This window comes from Hoplias malabaricus, chromosome 18 (assembly GCF_029633855.1).
Source record: "Hoplias malabaricus isolate fHopMal1 chromosome 18, fHopMal1.hap1, whole genome shotgun sequence".
Taxonomy (NCBI): domain Eukaryota; kingdom Metazoa; phylum Chordata; class Actinopteri; order Characiformes; family Erythrinidae; genus Hoplias; species Hoplias malabaricus.
In genome coordinates, this window is record NC_089817.1 from 13,741,954 (window position 1) to 13,760,646 (window position 18,693).

Genomic DNA, 18,693 nt, shown 5'->3' on the forward strand with positions numbered 1-18,693 from the left:
AGCCCTAGTGTCTGTAAATGAGTGAAAAGGCAAACTGTGTCGGTCCGGTATGCTAGGCTTTCTCTCTCTCTCTCTCTCTCTCTCTCTCTCTCTCTCTCTCTCTCTCTCTCTCTCTCTATTTTTAGACAACAGTAAACGTTGAAAAGTATCTACCAGAATGAGGATATTGCTCATGACTGCTCCGTAGGTGGGTAATATTGACTTATTTTTGCTTTTTCAAACCATTTAAGGTGGAAATGTTTCAAAATCTGGGAGATGGCTAACTGCATTACCGAAGATGCTACAAAACTAAACAACTCGAGTTACAAATGAGATTCTGTGGTAATTCAAACAGTGAATAAAAATGTACAGACAAGTTACACTACATCCATGTACAAATAGCAGTCATTTTCCCCTCAAACACACTTTTCCACCTTAAAAGACCTTTGAAATGTAAACAACAAGAGAGAACTGTGATTGCCCACAATCGTAGATGTCCCCTTTAAAGTCTGGGTTAAGGCTGATTTGTCACACTGGGTACACGTTAGAAAATCAAATCCACAAAAAAATGAACTACATGCTTTACACATTCATGTGAATGTTTGTATATTCAAAATATATGAATTCATATTTAAACATTATGAAAGGTTGTTCATAATCAGCAAGAAGTCACAGTTCCACCAATGTCCATGTCATTCCTCACACTGTCTCAGCTTTACCTTTCCTCTATTGCAGTGCCACCTTGAGTGCTTCTAAATTTCCACCTTAATTCTGTAATTATTTTGCTTTGTTTCTGTGGTTTATTCAGCTTTTCCTCATTTCCACCATCTTTCAGTTGTCTAGCCTCTTCTTTCACCTGGTTTTACGATATCAGTGTTTGCTGCTTTGGTTCGGCATCAGTGTACTTTCTTGTGCTGTCCTTGCTCAGTGTTTGTTTCATCTCTTTCTTCCCAGTGTTCCAGTATATCTCAATAATGCTCAACAAACTGAATTATGTCCACTTCCCTTCAGCCTTGCAGAAGTGACAGAAGAGGAAAACAGCATATAACAGATATAACCACAGGGCAATAAGATCAAGAATGCAGTGCGGTGGGTTAGTGATGTGAGCAGAACCACAAAAAATATTAAAAAGGTCAGTGGGTTCTTTGAGGATGATTTTGGGATACAGCTTTAAAACAGTTTCATTATCTGGTTTATTCATAGCTATTCATATTAATACTGACATTCAGTCACTATTCAGTCACTGGCATTAATTTCATTGTAACAGCTTTAAAGCAAGTCAGTTATTCAGCTATGAGTGTGAACAATGGGGATGGAAATATTAGCCCAATACAGTCTCTTTAGGTTTATGAATTTTACATTTTCTAAGACATGAAATTGAGCCCTAAATAATGCAGATTAATAGATTGGCTGTTCTCTGTATGACCACTTTCTGCTACCACCACATTAAGAAAAAAAAGCTTTCTTCAGGGCACTGCAACAACACCATTTACAAAATGTAAATATGCACTAATCACAATTCATGAAGTCACATTCCTTTTACATTAAAACACAAAAAGTTTGCTAGTAGTAGTATATGCAAACATTAAAATCCCACCATAAGCAACAACAAATGGCAGTAATAATAATACATAATACTAGGGCTGGACGATACGGTCAAAACTTATATCACGATATAGTTCTTAATTTTGGTCAATACAATATATTTCCAGTATTGATATGAACAACATAAAATTCACTGAAAAACTTCTAAGAACAAACAAGAGACATGACACCACCATCAAACACAATCCTCTTGGCTTTGTCAATATTAATATTTTTAAATTAAATTTAAAATTGAGTGCTGAACTGCCAGCAGCGCCCTGTAAAGAACGTCAGTCAATGACAGATGCTGTAAATAGTGCATATTGAAATACTGAAAATGTGTTTAAAAATCATATCATTTGTATTGAAACATTTCATATTGCGATATACACTGATATTGAAGTATTGTCCAGCCCTACAAAAATACTTCAATAAAATAGTATATTATATAGAGTGAATATTATATAACCATGTGGTATTACAAAAGAATTCCGCTATTTTTATTGATTGATTTATTGATTGACTGACTTCCCACGTATATGCTTTCTTACTAACTGGTACACTGTGAATGAAAACTGAAAATATTGTGATGTAAATTTAAACTTGAGTTAAAACTTGGGTTTTAAAGCCTGTGGCTTGGTGTGATTGGTTAATGTTGAGTTGAGTTTGAGACTGTGACAGGGCAGGGATTAGAAGCTTGTGATGTGAGTGGTTTGAGTTTAGTTGAATTAGAGAGTGTCACAGGGCAGGGATCTGAAGCCTGTGGCCAGGTGTGAGAAGTTTGAGCTGGGTTCAGTTGAGTTAGAGACTGTGACAGGACAGGGATTTGAAGCCTGCGGCGAGGGATGAGTGTTTGGGATGTTGGGCGCCCAATGACAGTGAAAGCTTCCCGGCAGCGAATGTAAACAGACTTTATGGTGCATTACTGCAGCTGGGAAGTGCTGCTCCACCATGTCCCCTTGCACCGCCAAATTAAAAGCTCTCCTGATGAGTGTGATATAGACTGCTACTGCTGCTGCTGTTGCCGCTGGGCCTATAACATTCTCTCACTCACACTCTCTCATTCTCATTCTCTCTCTCTCTCTCTCTCTCTCTCTCTCTCTCTCTCTCTCTCTCTCTCTCTCTCTCTCTCATGAATCTCTGTATCCACTGGAGTTCAATGAGAAGCAGCATGAGCACCCTGAGTCCTAAAATCCAGTCTCAATGCAAATACACTCTGTAACAGAAGAGAGTGAGCGAGAGAGAGGGAGAGAGTGAGCTGCCGAAGGGGGTGAATATCGATAAATCCCATGCAGAGAATAAAACCTAGGCCTGATGTACGTGTCTGAGAAGACACAATGCAAAATATGACTCGCTGTGTCCACAATATATTAAAATCACATTTGTATTTTTTTGTGTCTAATCACACTAACTGCACACAGGACCGACCACTAATTTTTGCCTTCCTTTTAGACAGGGTTTAAAAGAAGCCATCAACATAATCAAGACAAAAGAGGAACCTCACATTCAGTGTCGAAGAGATAGCGGTGTTAATAAATGACGTTCTTTTCAAAACCATTTAATACTTGAAAGTGTTATTCTCCAGCATTTATTCAAATGTCGGGCCTCAAACTCGCCACATTTAACTGCTGTCATTGTTAAAGAAAATCTCAGAACAGCAAGCATTTGAGTCACTAAAAGTAACTCACTTCTTATGTTATGATGCAAAGAATATTTCACACAAAACTCGGCCCTGCGATTTGGATAAAATTCTGAAAATCAGACAGAATATGCCATATGTCCATTTTCTGAATGATCCTATTGTTTTTTTCTGACCTGTGTACATGGAAGGAACAAACTGTTTGCAATCTTTTTTGTGTATAACTGACACACACACACAAATTGTGCATTCAGGAATATACGGTCATTTTTTTTCTCAGCTGTGTAAGAAGTAGCAAGGTCAGATATTCATGTTTGATGATTAATTATGGCTAACAAACGCCACTCCAATTGGATATAGTGCTTCATCAGTCCAGAGATCGCTCTGCCCCACCTTTTATACTGTTATAGCTCATACTTGACATTCTACAGAGATTACACAAGCCGCCTGTGCTGTATTTTTACGCAGCCGCCTTCATTAAAAATACAGGGATTCTGTATAGTGCATACATAGTGTATTCAATGTTACAACTTGACATATTGTCTTACTACATATACACATGCACAATCACCAGGGCTATTATCTCTTTAAGCTCCACTGTGACAAAAAGTACTTGGACATTTATCACATTCCTATTTTGAGCACAAAGATGCCACCATTCCTGCTGCCCCACCCCCAGCTCTGAGACCGATCCCAGGATCCTCAGGTTTTTATTAGAAGCTCAACTCGTTAAGATATATACTTGATCATACATCTATTCCACTGATAATAATTAGGCCGTGTTAGTCAGAGATGAGTCTAAACAATGCCACAAACCCTCAAACAGTACAAAAACTAAGCAACACCATACACCCACAATGCTGGCAATTAGAGGAATGAGGAATGCAAGCATTTACGCTAGAGTAAACAACCTGCCAAGACAAATTACCCAGCTACCAAAGCTCTCAATCCAGTCTATATTAGCACATCAACAATGAAAGCCATGCTAAATGTGGAGAGTGGGTGTGTTGTCTGTGCCTTGCGCTGATTTCTTTGTTCTTGCATGTGTTTTATTCTAGAGTACACAAAACTCAATATGGTCAACAAATCATTTCAAAATGCCATAAGAAAAAACTCCTTTTCAGTAAGGTGTCATGGTGTGTGCATGTTCATACTGGGCAGAGTGAAATAAATCTGAGAAGAATCAGACCATTTTATATGCTACCCTGTGTCCTATCACTGTATAAAACATGCATAAGTGTTTCAGCACCAGAGTTTATTCAGAAACTTAAACAAGTTATTGGTGGCGCAGCAGGTAGTGTCATAGTCACACAGCTCCAGGGACCTGGAAGTTGTGAGTTCAAGTCCCACTCCGGGTGACTGTCTGTGTGGAGTTTGGTCTGTTCTCTCTGTGTCCACGTGGGTTTCCTCTGGGTGCTCCGGTTTCCTTCCACGGTCCAAAAACACACGTTGGTAGGTGGATTGGTGACTCAAAAGTGACCATAGGTGTGAATGTGTGAGTGTGTGTCATCCTGTGAAGGACTGGCGTCCCCTCCAGAATGTGTTCCTGCCTTGCGCCCAGTGTTTCCGGGTAGGCTCCAGACCCACCACAACCCTGAACTGAATACGCAGTTACAGACAATGAATGAATGAATCAATCAATTAATTAATTAATCTGCTATGTGAACTGTGATTGTGTCAGACAATCTAATCCAGAGCCCCTTCCAACTGGAATCATATTACAGGGGTAGATGAATTCAGTGTTTGAAATCTCGCCCATGGACTGGATGGGGAACCATAAACTTCTATACAGAAAGCACCAGTATTAACCACACTACAGAGGGGATGGAGTGGAGCACCTAAACCTGTGTAGACGACTACATGTGCAATGTATTACATTAATATCCACCTTTCCTTACCACATTTAATGCTGCGTATGGCCGTGTGTTAGATTCTGATGAGAGAGTGATGACTGTGAATATACCCTGTGGACATTTAGAGCATTCATATAGTGTCACGAAGATCAAAACACAAAGCTGTGAAGGGCCTTTCTCTCACTAATGACTGACAGCTTCACTGTGATTGTGACAATTTATGTGTGCATTTGTGTGTGTGTTTATATGTGTGACAGACAAATGTGAGGGTATGAGATCAAGTGTTTGAAGATTAGCTCCTACTTGGGCATGTGTGAGGTTATATCTACTCAATCATTGTTGGGACACATACTCAGAAAATTGCAAACAAATATAAATTATTAATTACTTAAATTATTTTGACCTATCCAATTCCCATCTGAGGCCTGGAGTCCATATTTAGTGCATGAAGCTGTGATGTTGCAATAGTGGCTGTTTGAAAAGAAGCAGTGGGTTGGTTTCACATGTCTCAGAGACAGCATTTCCATGTCCATGCCCTCCCAAGGCTGCCATCAGAGGTGAGTCACTGACAGGTGGAATTAGTAATGACAAATATTTGGGAAGAAAATATTAATTCATTCATTCATTCATTATCTGTAACCGCTTATCCAGTTCAGGGTCACAGTGGGTCCGGAATCTACCCAGAATCACTGGACGCAAGGTAGGAACACACCCTGGAGGGGGCGCCAGTCTTCAAAGGGCGAAATACACTCACACAGTCACTCACACATTCACACCTATGGACACTTTTGAGCCACCAATCCACCTACCAACATGGGTATTCGGACCGTGGGAGGAAACTGGAGCACCCGGAGGAAACCCACACAGACACAGGGAGAACACACCAAACTCCTCACAGTCACCTGCTCAGGTGAGTTTGGGACTCCTTCACATTCAAACTTGTGCTTAATGCATGCTGCTGTGATAAAGGGCTAAATATATGCAAATCTGTTACTGTAGAAATAGTACACGAATTTATACTGTAATATGTTACAATGCTTTGTTACAGAAATGCATTATTGAAATACTTTACAGTTTCACCCACAAAAATGCCTATAGGTGTTTCCAAAGAGAGAGACTATACGCAAGTGTTTTAGTGTGTGTATGTGGGTGTGTGTATGCATCTAACCTGAATATGTTTATGTGTTTGTGTGTGTATGCGTGTGTGTGTGTGTGTGTGTGTGTGTGTGTGTGTGTGTGTGTGTGTGTGTGTCTTCATATGGGAGTTTCAGGTGAGAGAGTAATATAAGATTGGGCTTTGTGCATGTGTGTGCATGTACATGTGGGAGTGAGAATATGCATCTAGGCTCAATATGTGTGCATGTGTGTGTGTGTGTGTGTGTGTGTGTGCGCCTGCAGGCTGCCTCAGGCAGGCTGCTCACATCAAAGGCTTTGCTGTGTCTCTAGAGGAGCCGAGAGATCCAGCCTCAGGCCTGCCCAGGCCTTCACACACTTGCCTGAGGGGCTGCCGCCACTACTGCAGCACTGCCACACACTGCTAATCACAGCCAGCTCCACACTCCGCCAAAGCAGCCACACACCATGCAGGGCACGCACGCACACACACACACACACACACACACACACACACACACACACACACACAGTATCACAGACAGAACACAATTTATGCAGCAGCCAACGAACCACTGTCCTGTAATGAACTGGGGCTTAAAGGGTTAAAAAAAGAACCCATAACTACAAAAACATCAGCCTGGTATGCATTATTGAACTGAATTTGAGAAAGAAAATATGTCTGATGCAAACACACCATTCCTCAGATCGTATGTATCTATCTGTGGTGTATGTAACTTTGAGATATTTATCATTCTGCAAATCATGTATAATCAGTCTTCAAAACTACAACTTTCCACACCACAAGCCCTTGAGATATTTGGATTCCATTGCTTAGTTTGCCTAGTTATAAACCTAAAGTAAATAATAAAAGGCTTCATGAAAAATAAAAGCAAACTGTGGAAAACAGGCACTTTTTGAGACTTCAATTCAATGATCTGATGACATCTTGGTTCTAGTGATAAATTAATGAACACTATAGTCAGAAATGGTCTTGCTTTGGACGGGGGTGGCACTAGGCCTCCAAAAGTGATGGTGCAATAATTATGCTACTGAAATCTGGAATCATGTCACTGGCATGAGGAGTTGCAAACAAGTTATTGAGATGCATTTCAAAGTGAATTCAGTTTGAAATTTAATTTCTATTCCTAGTTTATACCTAAAACACAGGAAAAACTCAAAAGTCACTGGCCGGTTTGGACAGTAAATACAATGGCTGTATTTATGTTGACCCCTGGTTTCCAGCACCATCACTGTAAAGAGATCTGAGTCTCTACAATGAACCATATTACACCAAACCACACTGAATGACACGTCTTTTTACTAAACTATTCAGATTCTGACAAGTAAACTGTCTGCTAGCAGCAGTAAGAAATGCTTCAGATGAGACATTTAACAAATATAAAGTGTCCTAACATAAATCATGACCATTAGATAGTGTTTCACATTTACAACATTTGCCAGAATGAAGAGTAGATTGAGGATTTCACATTTATGTAAATATTCCAAAGTCAGGGCCACCCGAAGCATGGGGCCAAATAGGCATTTGACCCACCACCTTTAGAAATACTAGGGCGATGCTGCACCACTTTGTGGTTTCTTTTAAATGGGTCATTAGGAAAAGAAAAACTCCCCCTGAACTGCTCTAGAACCGCTCCTAGCACTGACCTGTAGGCGCAAACCGGCCGATAGTCTGACTCAGAGGCATAACCAATTAAAATCTTAATTTTCTGTTTGGAGGCGGGACCTTGGAGACACATTTCTAAAACTGCACCACTGCAGATTCAGTGAGATGATTGCCGCTACTCACACTAATAAAGTAATTTACATGTACCAAACAATGATATATGCTCCAGCTTCTGTACGCATAGGTACTTGTGGATGTCAAACTGGATTATGACCATGAAGTTGAATATGGTGTTTATCTAGTACATGGAAACCAATAACTAAAGGTTATTACTTTTGCAATACTGCCATAATGTTTTGAGGTCTTTTCTAAGACTGTCAGAGTTAGCACATTAATAATGTCTGCTGTTAATAGATGAAGTCTTAATTCTTCTTTTTTCTTTCTAATTTCTTTTCCATTGTCACTGCCGAAGCAAGGAACAAGGAGGAGGAGTAAGTGCTGAGATGCGAGAGTTTTATTAAAACAAGGAATCACACAATAAAACAAGCTAAAGGGAAGGAAACACGGATAAATATATACTGAAGAAATAAACAAACAAAACAAAGTAAATGGACAGAAACACTAACAGATGAAACAGGACACACAGAACGTAGTGTAAATTAATACTTCACAAAAACAAGGGAAAACAAGGCAACTAAATTAATGACAGAGCAAAATAAGTCAAAGGGATGATGAACTAAGCTCACAACAAAGACAAATGGAAACTAGGAGAGAACAGGAAATAAAGATATGAAAAAAAAAATTAATTTGCTTTGTTTACATCAAAGTGTTCTACATTCAGAAAAAGAATTTAAGCAACATCTCAGATTTTAATTTTGGATGATTTAATTTCATGCAACATAAATAAATAAATAAATACATTCAAATATATAAAAATAAATATAACCTGTAGTAAAACATAAAACAAATTAAAATTGACACTACATATTGTGAAAAAAAACATTCAATTAAAAAAAAATAATAATAATACTTTCGATGTATCACTGTATATAAACTGACTCTGAAAATAACTGACCTGTAAACAGCCCGTTTGTCTGACTCCAGCTGGGCCTGTGGGTCAAGGGTCACACTGACCGGAGTGGCCGCTGCTGCTGCTGATGCAGATATGTGGACCTGCTGGGCCTTGGAGTTCTGCTGCGTGGTGCCCGTCATCTGGAGGAGACAAGAAATACATGTAACATCTTCCAACTATACTACATACTGCCTAAAGATCAGGGTAAGAACAAGCGGTCACACTCTAGAAGGGAAGACACACTTAGCCCCAGGGAAGCCCTGCTGACATCCTGAACTACATTCTCTTCCTCAAAAGTGTCAAGTCTAAGCCAGTCAACCCACCCCCAATCTGAGTCATGAGAGGAGGTGTACAAAACTGTATCCTGAGGAATATGATGTTAAAGTTGGAATATAACTGAATGAATGTATATATAGTATCAGTCAAAAGTTTGGACACATCTTCTCATTAGTCATTATTGGAATAGGGCTATTCAGTGTATAGAACTGTGTACCAGCCCCTACCTCTGCACAACCCAAGTTATGGTCTCAAACACATTAAGAAGGCGAGCGGTTAACTAATTAACTCTTGACAAAGCACCAGCTGTTCATTGAAAACCATTCCAGGTGACGACCTCATGAAGCTGATTGAGAGAACGGCAGGAGTGTGCAAAGCTGTAATCAAAGCAAAAGGTGGCTACTTTGAAGAATCTAAAGTAAAAAACATATTCTGGTTTGTTTAACAATTTTTTGTTTACTACATAATTCCATATGTGTTCCTTCATGGTTTAAATGTCTTCCATATTCATTTACAATGTAGAAAATAATACAAAACAAAGAGAAAAACATTGAATGAGAAGATATCCATTAGATATCATATATATTTGTGTGTGTGTGTGTGTGTGAGTGTTTGTGTGTGTGTGGTGTTATATAGGGTCAAAAAGTCACAGGACACTGTTTTATTCCTTGGGCTTTTCCTTTTATTCCCATTTGAATAACTTGCCCTTAATCCAATATGGCAGCTTTCAAGATGGCCATGTTTCAAACTTGCTGTGATCTTCAGATGCAAGGGTGTCCTGCGACTTTTGACTAACTCTGTTAAAAACACCCTCCTCACACACACAGATTTAAGAACAGCCGATCGAACTTTTCTTTCAAATGAAGGGTATCAATAGAGATTTGGTTCGTTTTAACGAACGTTTTAAATAATCCATCCAATAATTCATAAAACTGGCTCCAAATTTCACATTTCTGAAGGTGTTGTTATCCAGTTTGCTGAATTGTGGTAAAGATGTGAAACAGACATTAAGCATTTCATGAAGAAAGTGCTGGTCTAGGATTACACATATATCCCTTTACATATATCCCTTCCTTAGGAAAATGTTTCTTTAGCATTAGTAAGGCAAAACATAAAGCTTGTGCTGCTGACTTACCCGAGAAATCCTAGGATGGAAATACTACCCAGCATGTTGTTTTCTGGCTAGCAGCCAGTCATGGTTCTCTTATCAGATTGTAGCTTAGAAGCAACTCAGTTTCAAACCTGTAAGGACGTCTTTTATAACAAACTTGAGTCCATGAAGCCAAACTGTTCTTGTTAGAGTTATTCACCAGATTCAGCTGGCAATAGCAGTTTTCGGATTGGGATTGAGATAAGAAATTGAATAAATATGGTGCAATCACACAATCAAAACAACTGGGGACTCATTCCTGAAACATGCTTTTGTTCCTTAGATAAGTTATAGTTTGAGGAAAATTGAATTATGAGGACCCAATGATCTTATTTTAAGGGTCCTTGGAATTCTTTTTTATGGAGACCATTCCTTAAGGCTCTCATAATTCTTCCATTCTTGAGTTCTTCCTAAAACATTTCTGAGTGTCCTCCATCCTTCAGGTCTTTATTTATGATTAACTGATGTTCTGCCTTGTTTGAGGTCCTTCTATTAGGTTCCTTGAGGTTCTTTTCCTTTCCTTCCTCCTTTAAATTCTGCAGTTTCCTTTGGGATCAGTAAAATGCCATCTTATCTTATCTTTTTTTAATCTTATCTTATCTTCCTAATGTTCTTCCTTCCTTAAAGTTCCCTGAGGATCTTACTTACATGAGGTCTTCTGCTAAGGTTTAATGAGAAGTATGACACCTTGGTGTTTTTCTCCCCTGATGTCTTGCGGTTCTATATACTATCAGGTTATTTTATCTTCAAGATCCTATATATATATATATATATATTTGAAGATATATTAGAAGATATATATAATATTTATTAATATATATATATATATATTCCTTAAGGTCACTGCTTGAGGTTCCTTGTGGTTCTGAGGTCAATGCTTAAGGTTATCTGTGGTTCTTCATTTCTTGCGGACCTTATATAAGATCCCTTAAGCTTCTGCCTTTACTGCAGATGTAACTTCCTTAAAATTATTTAAGTTATCTTGCTTCCAACTACTACAACTCATCTGAACACAACAATCTCCTAACCTCACAAAGTCCAGCTTTATACACTATGTATCGCAGGATTCCTTTCAGTGGGAACAAGTCCACATCTCTTATTGATATCTTTACCACAGTAGACAGAATGTACTTTTTAAAATTATTCCTGACACTAACATGCTCTGTACTGTGATGAATAACAGCATCCTTGTGGAGAAACATATGACCCAAGACCTGGAAGAGGTCCAGAGTTCTACTTCCACAATCACCAATGTTCAAAATGTGTATATGCTACAAAATCACTGCCTTTCCAACAATATTACAAGACTCCACATACTACGAACATAAGGAACAGTTTGGGCAAAAGTCCAAGCTTTGTTGCATCTTAAATGGACTTGCTTTGTGGTGTATTTATGCAAATGTTTGTAGAGGTTGTTGTGAATGAATGTCAGCAAATCTTCACAGAAAAGCTAGAACATCTAGTGTAATCCCTACTTATGGTGCTTATCCACTGTATGGTACCTACTCTACATTTTTTGCTTTTCTGTTACGCAAATTTTTTTACCTGTTACATGGAACCAGGTCGTCATTTAATACCTGTTCACTCATTGTCCCAGGGACTGAACCTGACATGTAAACCTTGCTCAGCTAGGAGAGTGTCAGAGAGACTTGTTAATCACAACAAGATCAGACAAAATCTTCTCTTCAAAAGGCTTCTCTTCACATGTGTTTTAATCCTACTCACAAATGCAGATTGGAAAATAACATCATGGTCTTTTAAAGGGGTTCAAACGCTCAATGAATTGGTGACTGATGAAATGAAAAATCCCAAAAACGACAACAACACATAAATACACGATGTGTAAACAATGCATAATGCTACTGTAGCAGCTGTAGTTTTCAAAGTCTGCAGTTCACGTTAGAGAAGGTGTTTTGCATCATCACCAGCTACATTTCAAATATGGTTGTCATTGTAGTTGAAAACCAGGAGCTAAAAAGCAAGTAGAGCCATGTACATTCAAGTAGAGTATGTACGGCATGGAGAACCAGCCCTCTATTCGTACTTCTGAGTTCATAAGACATTGTCCAGAAATGTTGGCCATATAGTTTTTTATGTATTTCAGTTGGATTTCTTGTGTTTTGTTGAGAAGAAAATTAGAAACCAGATGTTATTATCATTTTCTGAAGCATAGAGGGATGACAGAAGGTAACGCACTGATGATGTCTCCTGTATTGACGACTTAACACCGTTGACAGTGGCATATGGTGTAATTAAATTGTAGAAGCTAATTTGCAGCAGTCAACCCCTTAATTTTAATGTAGGTCAAATTTAGCATGTACTCTTCCCCCGTCTTAGTCATCACATAAATCTCCGGTATGGAAGCCCTGCCCTTTCCCGCCCTTTGTCAATACAGCGCGTGGATGCGCAGAAATCTGTTTACCATGCATTATTTGCTTGTTTACATCGCTCTCTTGCTTCTTCCTCTGCTCTCTCTGGTTCCTTCCTGCCCTCTTTCTTTCTTTTCCTCCTGACGAGGCTCTGAAAGCAAGACCCCTCCCCCTTATCCCTCTGGCTTTGGGGTGTGGGTGTGGGTGGGGGTGGGGGGTTGAAGGGGGGTTCCTGGGGGCTGGAAGTCTTAATCCTAGCCTCAAATGGGAAATAAATTAGCTTCTTCACACTTAACTAGCTCTCATTTGCATGTCTCCGCCGCTGCGCTGCTTTCCTTTCCCCTGGCACTAATCCTCAGGGTTGAGGGATGCACCAGTTGGACAGGGTGGAGGAGGCACCCTGCTGAAGTTCCCCTCAATGTGTATCCCTCCCCACATGCTTGGAGGACAAGGAACCTGAGATGATCACCTGAGTTGACTTCAGGCCATACCTGACTGTAGTAACTCTGCCTGTCCTGTTGTATGCAAAAGTTTGGGTACACCTGGTCAAGTGACATATTTGTCCGTATCCATCTTCTGTACATTTTAGGGGGGGGAGTATAATAAAATATGTAGCCTGTGCAATTGTTAAGGCACACGCATGTTTTTTTTTATTATTATAAAAAAAATAAAAATCTGATGCTTAGTAAAGCATGTGCCAGCATATTTTCACTTTAAAAAATCTACCAGATAGAGGGTCCCAAGTTGCGCAAATCTCTATCGTTGGAAGATCACAAGTTTAATCCCAGGTCATCCCTCAGCCATCTGTGGCCACGATTTCAAGCTTTGGCTCTACAATCTTCCAGAATATGCTGATGATTGGCTGTGTCTGAAGTTTTGAAATCCCAAGTTAGAAACTTTGGTGTCCTGCCAGACTCTGTATTTAGCTCAGAACATCATCTAAATTATGTCAGTAAATCAGCCATTTACAGGCAACAATGTTACTAGTCTTCAGCCTTTTCTGTGCATAGTGATATAGAAGTTAATGCATGCGTTACCAACAGACTTACTGTAATTATTGTTATTCTCATTTATATGGGCTCTGTACTGAACTTACAGTATCAAGTTTTTAGATTTAGAACTGATTTTAAAACCCTCTCCCCCTATGAAATTAAATCAGTTGCAAAAGTAAAATGAAAATGCAATTTACATTTAAGGCATTTGGCAGACGTTCTTATCCAGAGCGACTTACAAGGTTATTGGTATTACAGGTAGGCCAATGCAGTATTAGGAGTCTTGCCCAAGGACTCATATTGGTGTAGAACAGACCTGCAATCGAACCCAGGTCTCACACATGTGAGACAATGGTGTTACTACTGTACCACACCAACCACCATATGCAAATCCTAAGTTGAATTTCAATTTCACACCCATACATGCATGTAATACATGCAATTCAAATTCAAATTCAGGAATTCCATTTACATTTGTGATTTTATAGACTTCTACTGATATTTCATTTACACTGAAATGTATATGCTATATGAATATGTTTATTTAAATGAAAATGTATTTCAAAATATGAATTAAACTTTTTATGTGATTATGCAAGCTCAAACTTTCATGCATGAATGTGAAATTTAAATTCAAACTTAGGATTACATTGCCATTTTGTACATTATATATTCATTGTAATTATTTTCTTGTTTAATATTATTATTTTTAATTATTTTATTTATTTGCTTTTTAGTTCTTCTTCTTCTTCTTATTATTATTATTATTATTATCTCTCAGAATACCGTGCGGTATGATGATATCAGGATTAGACACTACTCATACTTTTCTCCTCTTTGTTTTCTGTTTTTCTTTCGTGTTTATGTTCTATCAGTATCTGTGTTCATGGATTCTTTGTTTATTGTTTGTTCTCAAGGTTCCTCAGTCTGTCCCTTTGTATATCTAGTCCTGTTCTCTAGTCTTTGTGAGTTACTGGTCCTGTTCTTTTGTTACTATGGTCTTTTGTTGTTTGATCATTTCTGTCTCTTCATTTTGTGTCCTGGCTGCTCTCTGTTTTATACCCTTCTCAATCTGTTTTATGCTTATCGTTGTTTACAGATTTCCCCTACTTTCCATTAGTGACTTAGTTTATTGTGAGTTTAGTTTGTCAAGATAATTTAATTGTGTTCTCCTCTGTCATTACTTTAGTTGTCTTGTTGTCCATTGGCATTGTTTAGTATCTGTTTACTCTACGTTCCTGTGTGTTCTGTTTCCTCTGTTGTAGGTCTTTCTGCCTTGTTGTTTTGTTTGTTTATTTTTCAGGATATATTTAGCTTTGTTACCTTCTCTCTTCACATTTAGTTCCGTTTTCGCTTGTTTGTTCATTTAGTCTGTGAGTCCTTGTTTTCATAAAAATTCCAAATCCCTGTAATTACTCCTATGCCTCATTTCTTGCTTTCACCGTGACAGAAGACTGCTATTGAAATAAATAAAGTCTGAGGTTCATTGCCATCTTTATGTGAAGTTCTGGTTCCTGAGTCTCACTGTTGTTCCTCATAATCCAAAACTTTACTTTATAATGATGGATAGGTTCATGGCGTTTGCTTTTGCTTATTGTCTGTTTACCATTTGGATATTGGGTACTCCCTGTGTGTTTGCTGACTGACCTGTTGGCTCTCTTGATAGGACGGTGGAGGGACGCTCTGTGTGGCCATCATTGTCAGTGCTGGTGCTGGAGGCACATGTTGCATCATGGGAGAGCTTCACATGGAGACCCTGCAAGAGGCAAAGCAACACACAGAGTGTTACAGGCAATAACAAATGCTGGACAAATCTGCTTTTGAACACCTCCCTGGGAATAGTTTCTCAAAGCCAAAACTAGTACTTTATTATTACATTAGTTAAAAAAACACAAGGTTCTTTCCAACAGCAGCAATACATGTCTGTGTAAATCTCTGACCTCACACTGATTTAATTCAATTATAAATCTTTTCCAAATAATCTGCTGTCAAAAAGGATTCAAATGTGTTTTTAAAAAATACACTGTAGAGAAAATCATCCAGGCTGAGTAAGAGCATGGGGAAATCACTGCTGACCCCTAACACTCTGGTCCCTGAGTCTGTCGCAGAGTTCACACTTGTGACTGTGTCTTCAGTACTAATGTGTGTGTGAATTTGTAACTGACTGGCCAAGAAAGTGCTTAATTTATTATTATTAACTCTCTCTCTCTCTCTCTCTCTCTCTCTCTCTCTCTCTCTCTCTCTCTCTTCTTGTGACCAAGAGACGTTTAAAAAGGCAGATGCAATAAGGTAGCGACCAGTAGGTGATGCTGTACCTAAAGAAGAGTTTGAAGACACTCTTTTCCCTCTCAGACACGCACACACTCTCAAAACAAACCCCTAAAAATATCCAGTGTCCACAACTGAGAGGTGAAACCCACTAAAAACTAAATAACCTAAATAATCGGTTTGCCAACTAGAGCTAAATAACACACTAACTGACCACCCATAACCTTCTTTTCATGACCCTACACTTAAATGCTCCAGTCTTATTTTTTTACAGTGATTTACTGTAATTCTGTATATATTGCATTATTTCAATTATTTCAAAACCTCCTTGGAAATTACACCTGTGAAATCAGAAGGACAACTTCTGAAACCAAGTGTTGCTCAAGTTTATATCAGAACTGTAGCTTCACTGTGGGAGTGATTTATCAAACAGAGCTGTCATCACACTTATCAAACACATCTGAAACCATCCTAAAATATGAGCAGGGAACAGACTGCCAATCCACAAAAAAAAAAAAACTCAAGAAGCTGCTGTATATTGAAGATCCACCTTAAATGAGTGTTTTCTACAGGTAAACAGAGCAACAGCACCAAAGCCAATCAGGAGCTCATTAGCCGTGTGTTAGAGGGGTATTTGATGCCATGTGTGGGCAGGACAGACTCAGGGGATGGGGCACGCTGGGATGTCCCTATTGCAGATAATTGGGCCCAAGATGCCACATCAGAACCCCACCCCCCCACAGCCCCAAGGACCCCCTGCCAAACTCACACATTCAGTAATACAGTGTAACTGTACAGACAATTACTAACATGAACATGACCACAGCATTACAACCTGTCTGATATCCACCAACATGTATAAACCCTGACATTCAAAAGTCTGGAATCATTGTCCAATGAATAATAGCTGCTGTAATTATTTTTTTTCATTCCGACACTATATGTTTTCAGTGTCTGAAGTTATTAAAGTATAAAAAATGATTTAAAAATATTTTGGGGGCAGCACTGCTTGAATGAATATATATATATATATATATATATATATATATATATATATATATATATGAAGAATTGAAGAAAAGGATAACTGAATGAGTGAATGAATGCATGAATGATGAAGTAAATGAGGGAACCAACAAGATTAATTTTACTGTTGAATAAAATGAATGAATAAATGAGCAAACTAATGAATGAATGAATGAATGAATGAATGAATGAATGAATGAATGAATGAATAAATGAACAAATCATTGAATTTGAGCAGAAAAACAGATATACTACTTCTTCACTTCTTCTTCTCCTCTCACATCCCAGAATTCCATACCTCTGTGTCTCTGAAGTGTTATAGTGTGTGTGTGTGTGTGTGTGTTCTGATTGTGAAGTAAACACTGCTCACACTCCTCCGTTTGAAGACCAGGGGTCTCTGCGTGCCGTATTGATCTTTCCATAAAACAAAGTGTCTTTGCCTCACTCATTAAATACAGTTCAGTGTCGTACAAATAAACACAGACACTCCTTAAACACATACACAACGTCAAGCCTCAGTCTGAGGACGCAGCCACAAATCCATTAGGCCATAATTCACTGTCTGCTTACAGAACGGTATCCAGTGACCGCATCAGCTTTAAAACAATAATCTCTGACACAGACAAACACCTCAATCCACATTCAACACATGAATAAATATATTTCCAAAGAGAATGAATCATAACCTTCATGTGAGTTGGGTGTGGAAATGACTACAGCTTACTACAGTTCCCCTGCTATACACAAAGGCGACGTTCATGATTGTAATCAAAAAACACTTTTTATAAAATTCAGAGGATGTATCCTCAACATTTGCTAGTTCTCCTGTCTGTTTGTATACAGGAAACCATTCAAATGTGTTTACGAAAAAAAAAAGTGGCTCGGTCAGACATGCTAGGCTTCCTCTCTCTCTACTTACAGCAGGGAAACTCAAAGACTCCTCCAAACATTGAAAATCATGAAAAGAGATGAGGATATTGCTTCATTCCTGCTCCATAAGTAGGTAAGACTGACTTATTTTTGCTGTTTCAGATTATTTACGTAGGAAAACAATCTGGATTCTAGAGACTGTTAACTGCATGCTTCAAAACTAAACAACTGGAGTTACAAACAAGTTTCTGTGGTAAATCAAAAAGTGAACAAAAATTTACAGTCGTTTTTCTTCTGAGCTTCTGAATGCAAACAAACTAACCCACAATTTTAGACATTGTCTTTAACGCTCAAGTTTCATTAAAAACATTCCGCTTCTAATTCTCTTATTTTGTATGTAAAGTTGTTTGCAAATGATATTTACATCCATTGTGGACATTCAATTGTAAACATACACACACCCTACAGAAAAGTATGAAGTGCATTAGGACACTCTAGAGCAGATGTGTGAGTCTAAGGTCACCATGCTCAATGTCGAGCACTGGCTGTAGAGATACAAGTCATTCTGGGGTGATGGAGCACCATTCAGTGCCTTTGGGATGAGTTGGAGTGGTGTTCATGAGTCAGAGCAATCTTGCAGCAATGTTCAGCAATGTTCCAACATGCTGTGTAAAGCCTTCTAGAAAAGGAGAGGATGTTCCTTCAGTAAAGTGAGGACAAACTACTAGTAATACCCTTGATTCCAGAAGAAATGTTGGATGACTAAGTGATTACAGACCTTTGGCTGTAAATATTGTATGTTACAGGGGAATATCAGATACTGATACAGTGAAACTGTCATAATACTTGATGCTGTAATTACGGTATACGGTTCA

General features: G+C 38.6%; 1 protein-coding gene across 1 annotated transcript in view; it reads right to left on the minus strand.

Moving 5' to 3' along the window:
- pknox2 (pbx/knotted 1 homeobox 2) overlaps positions 1-18,693 on the minus strand; it is a 100,944-nt gene that overhangs the window by 16,991 nt on the left and 65,260 nt on the right. The window contains exons 3-4 of the mRNA XM_066651252.1: positions 15,302-15,410; positions 8,871-9,007 (exon numbers count right to left, since the gene is read on the minus strand). Coding sequence (XP_066507349.1) covers positions 8,871-9,007; positions 15,302-15,388 — 224 coding nt within the window. The 5' untranslated portion in view covers positions 15,389-15,410. The remainder of the gene's footprint in view (positions 1-8,870; positions 9,008-15,301; positions 15,411-18,693) is intronic.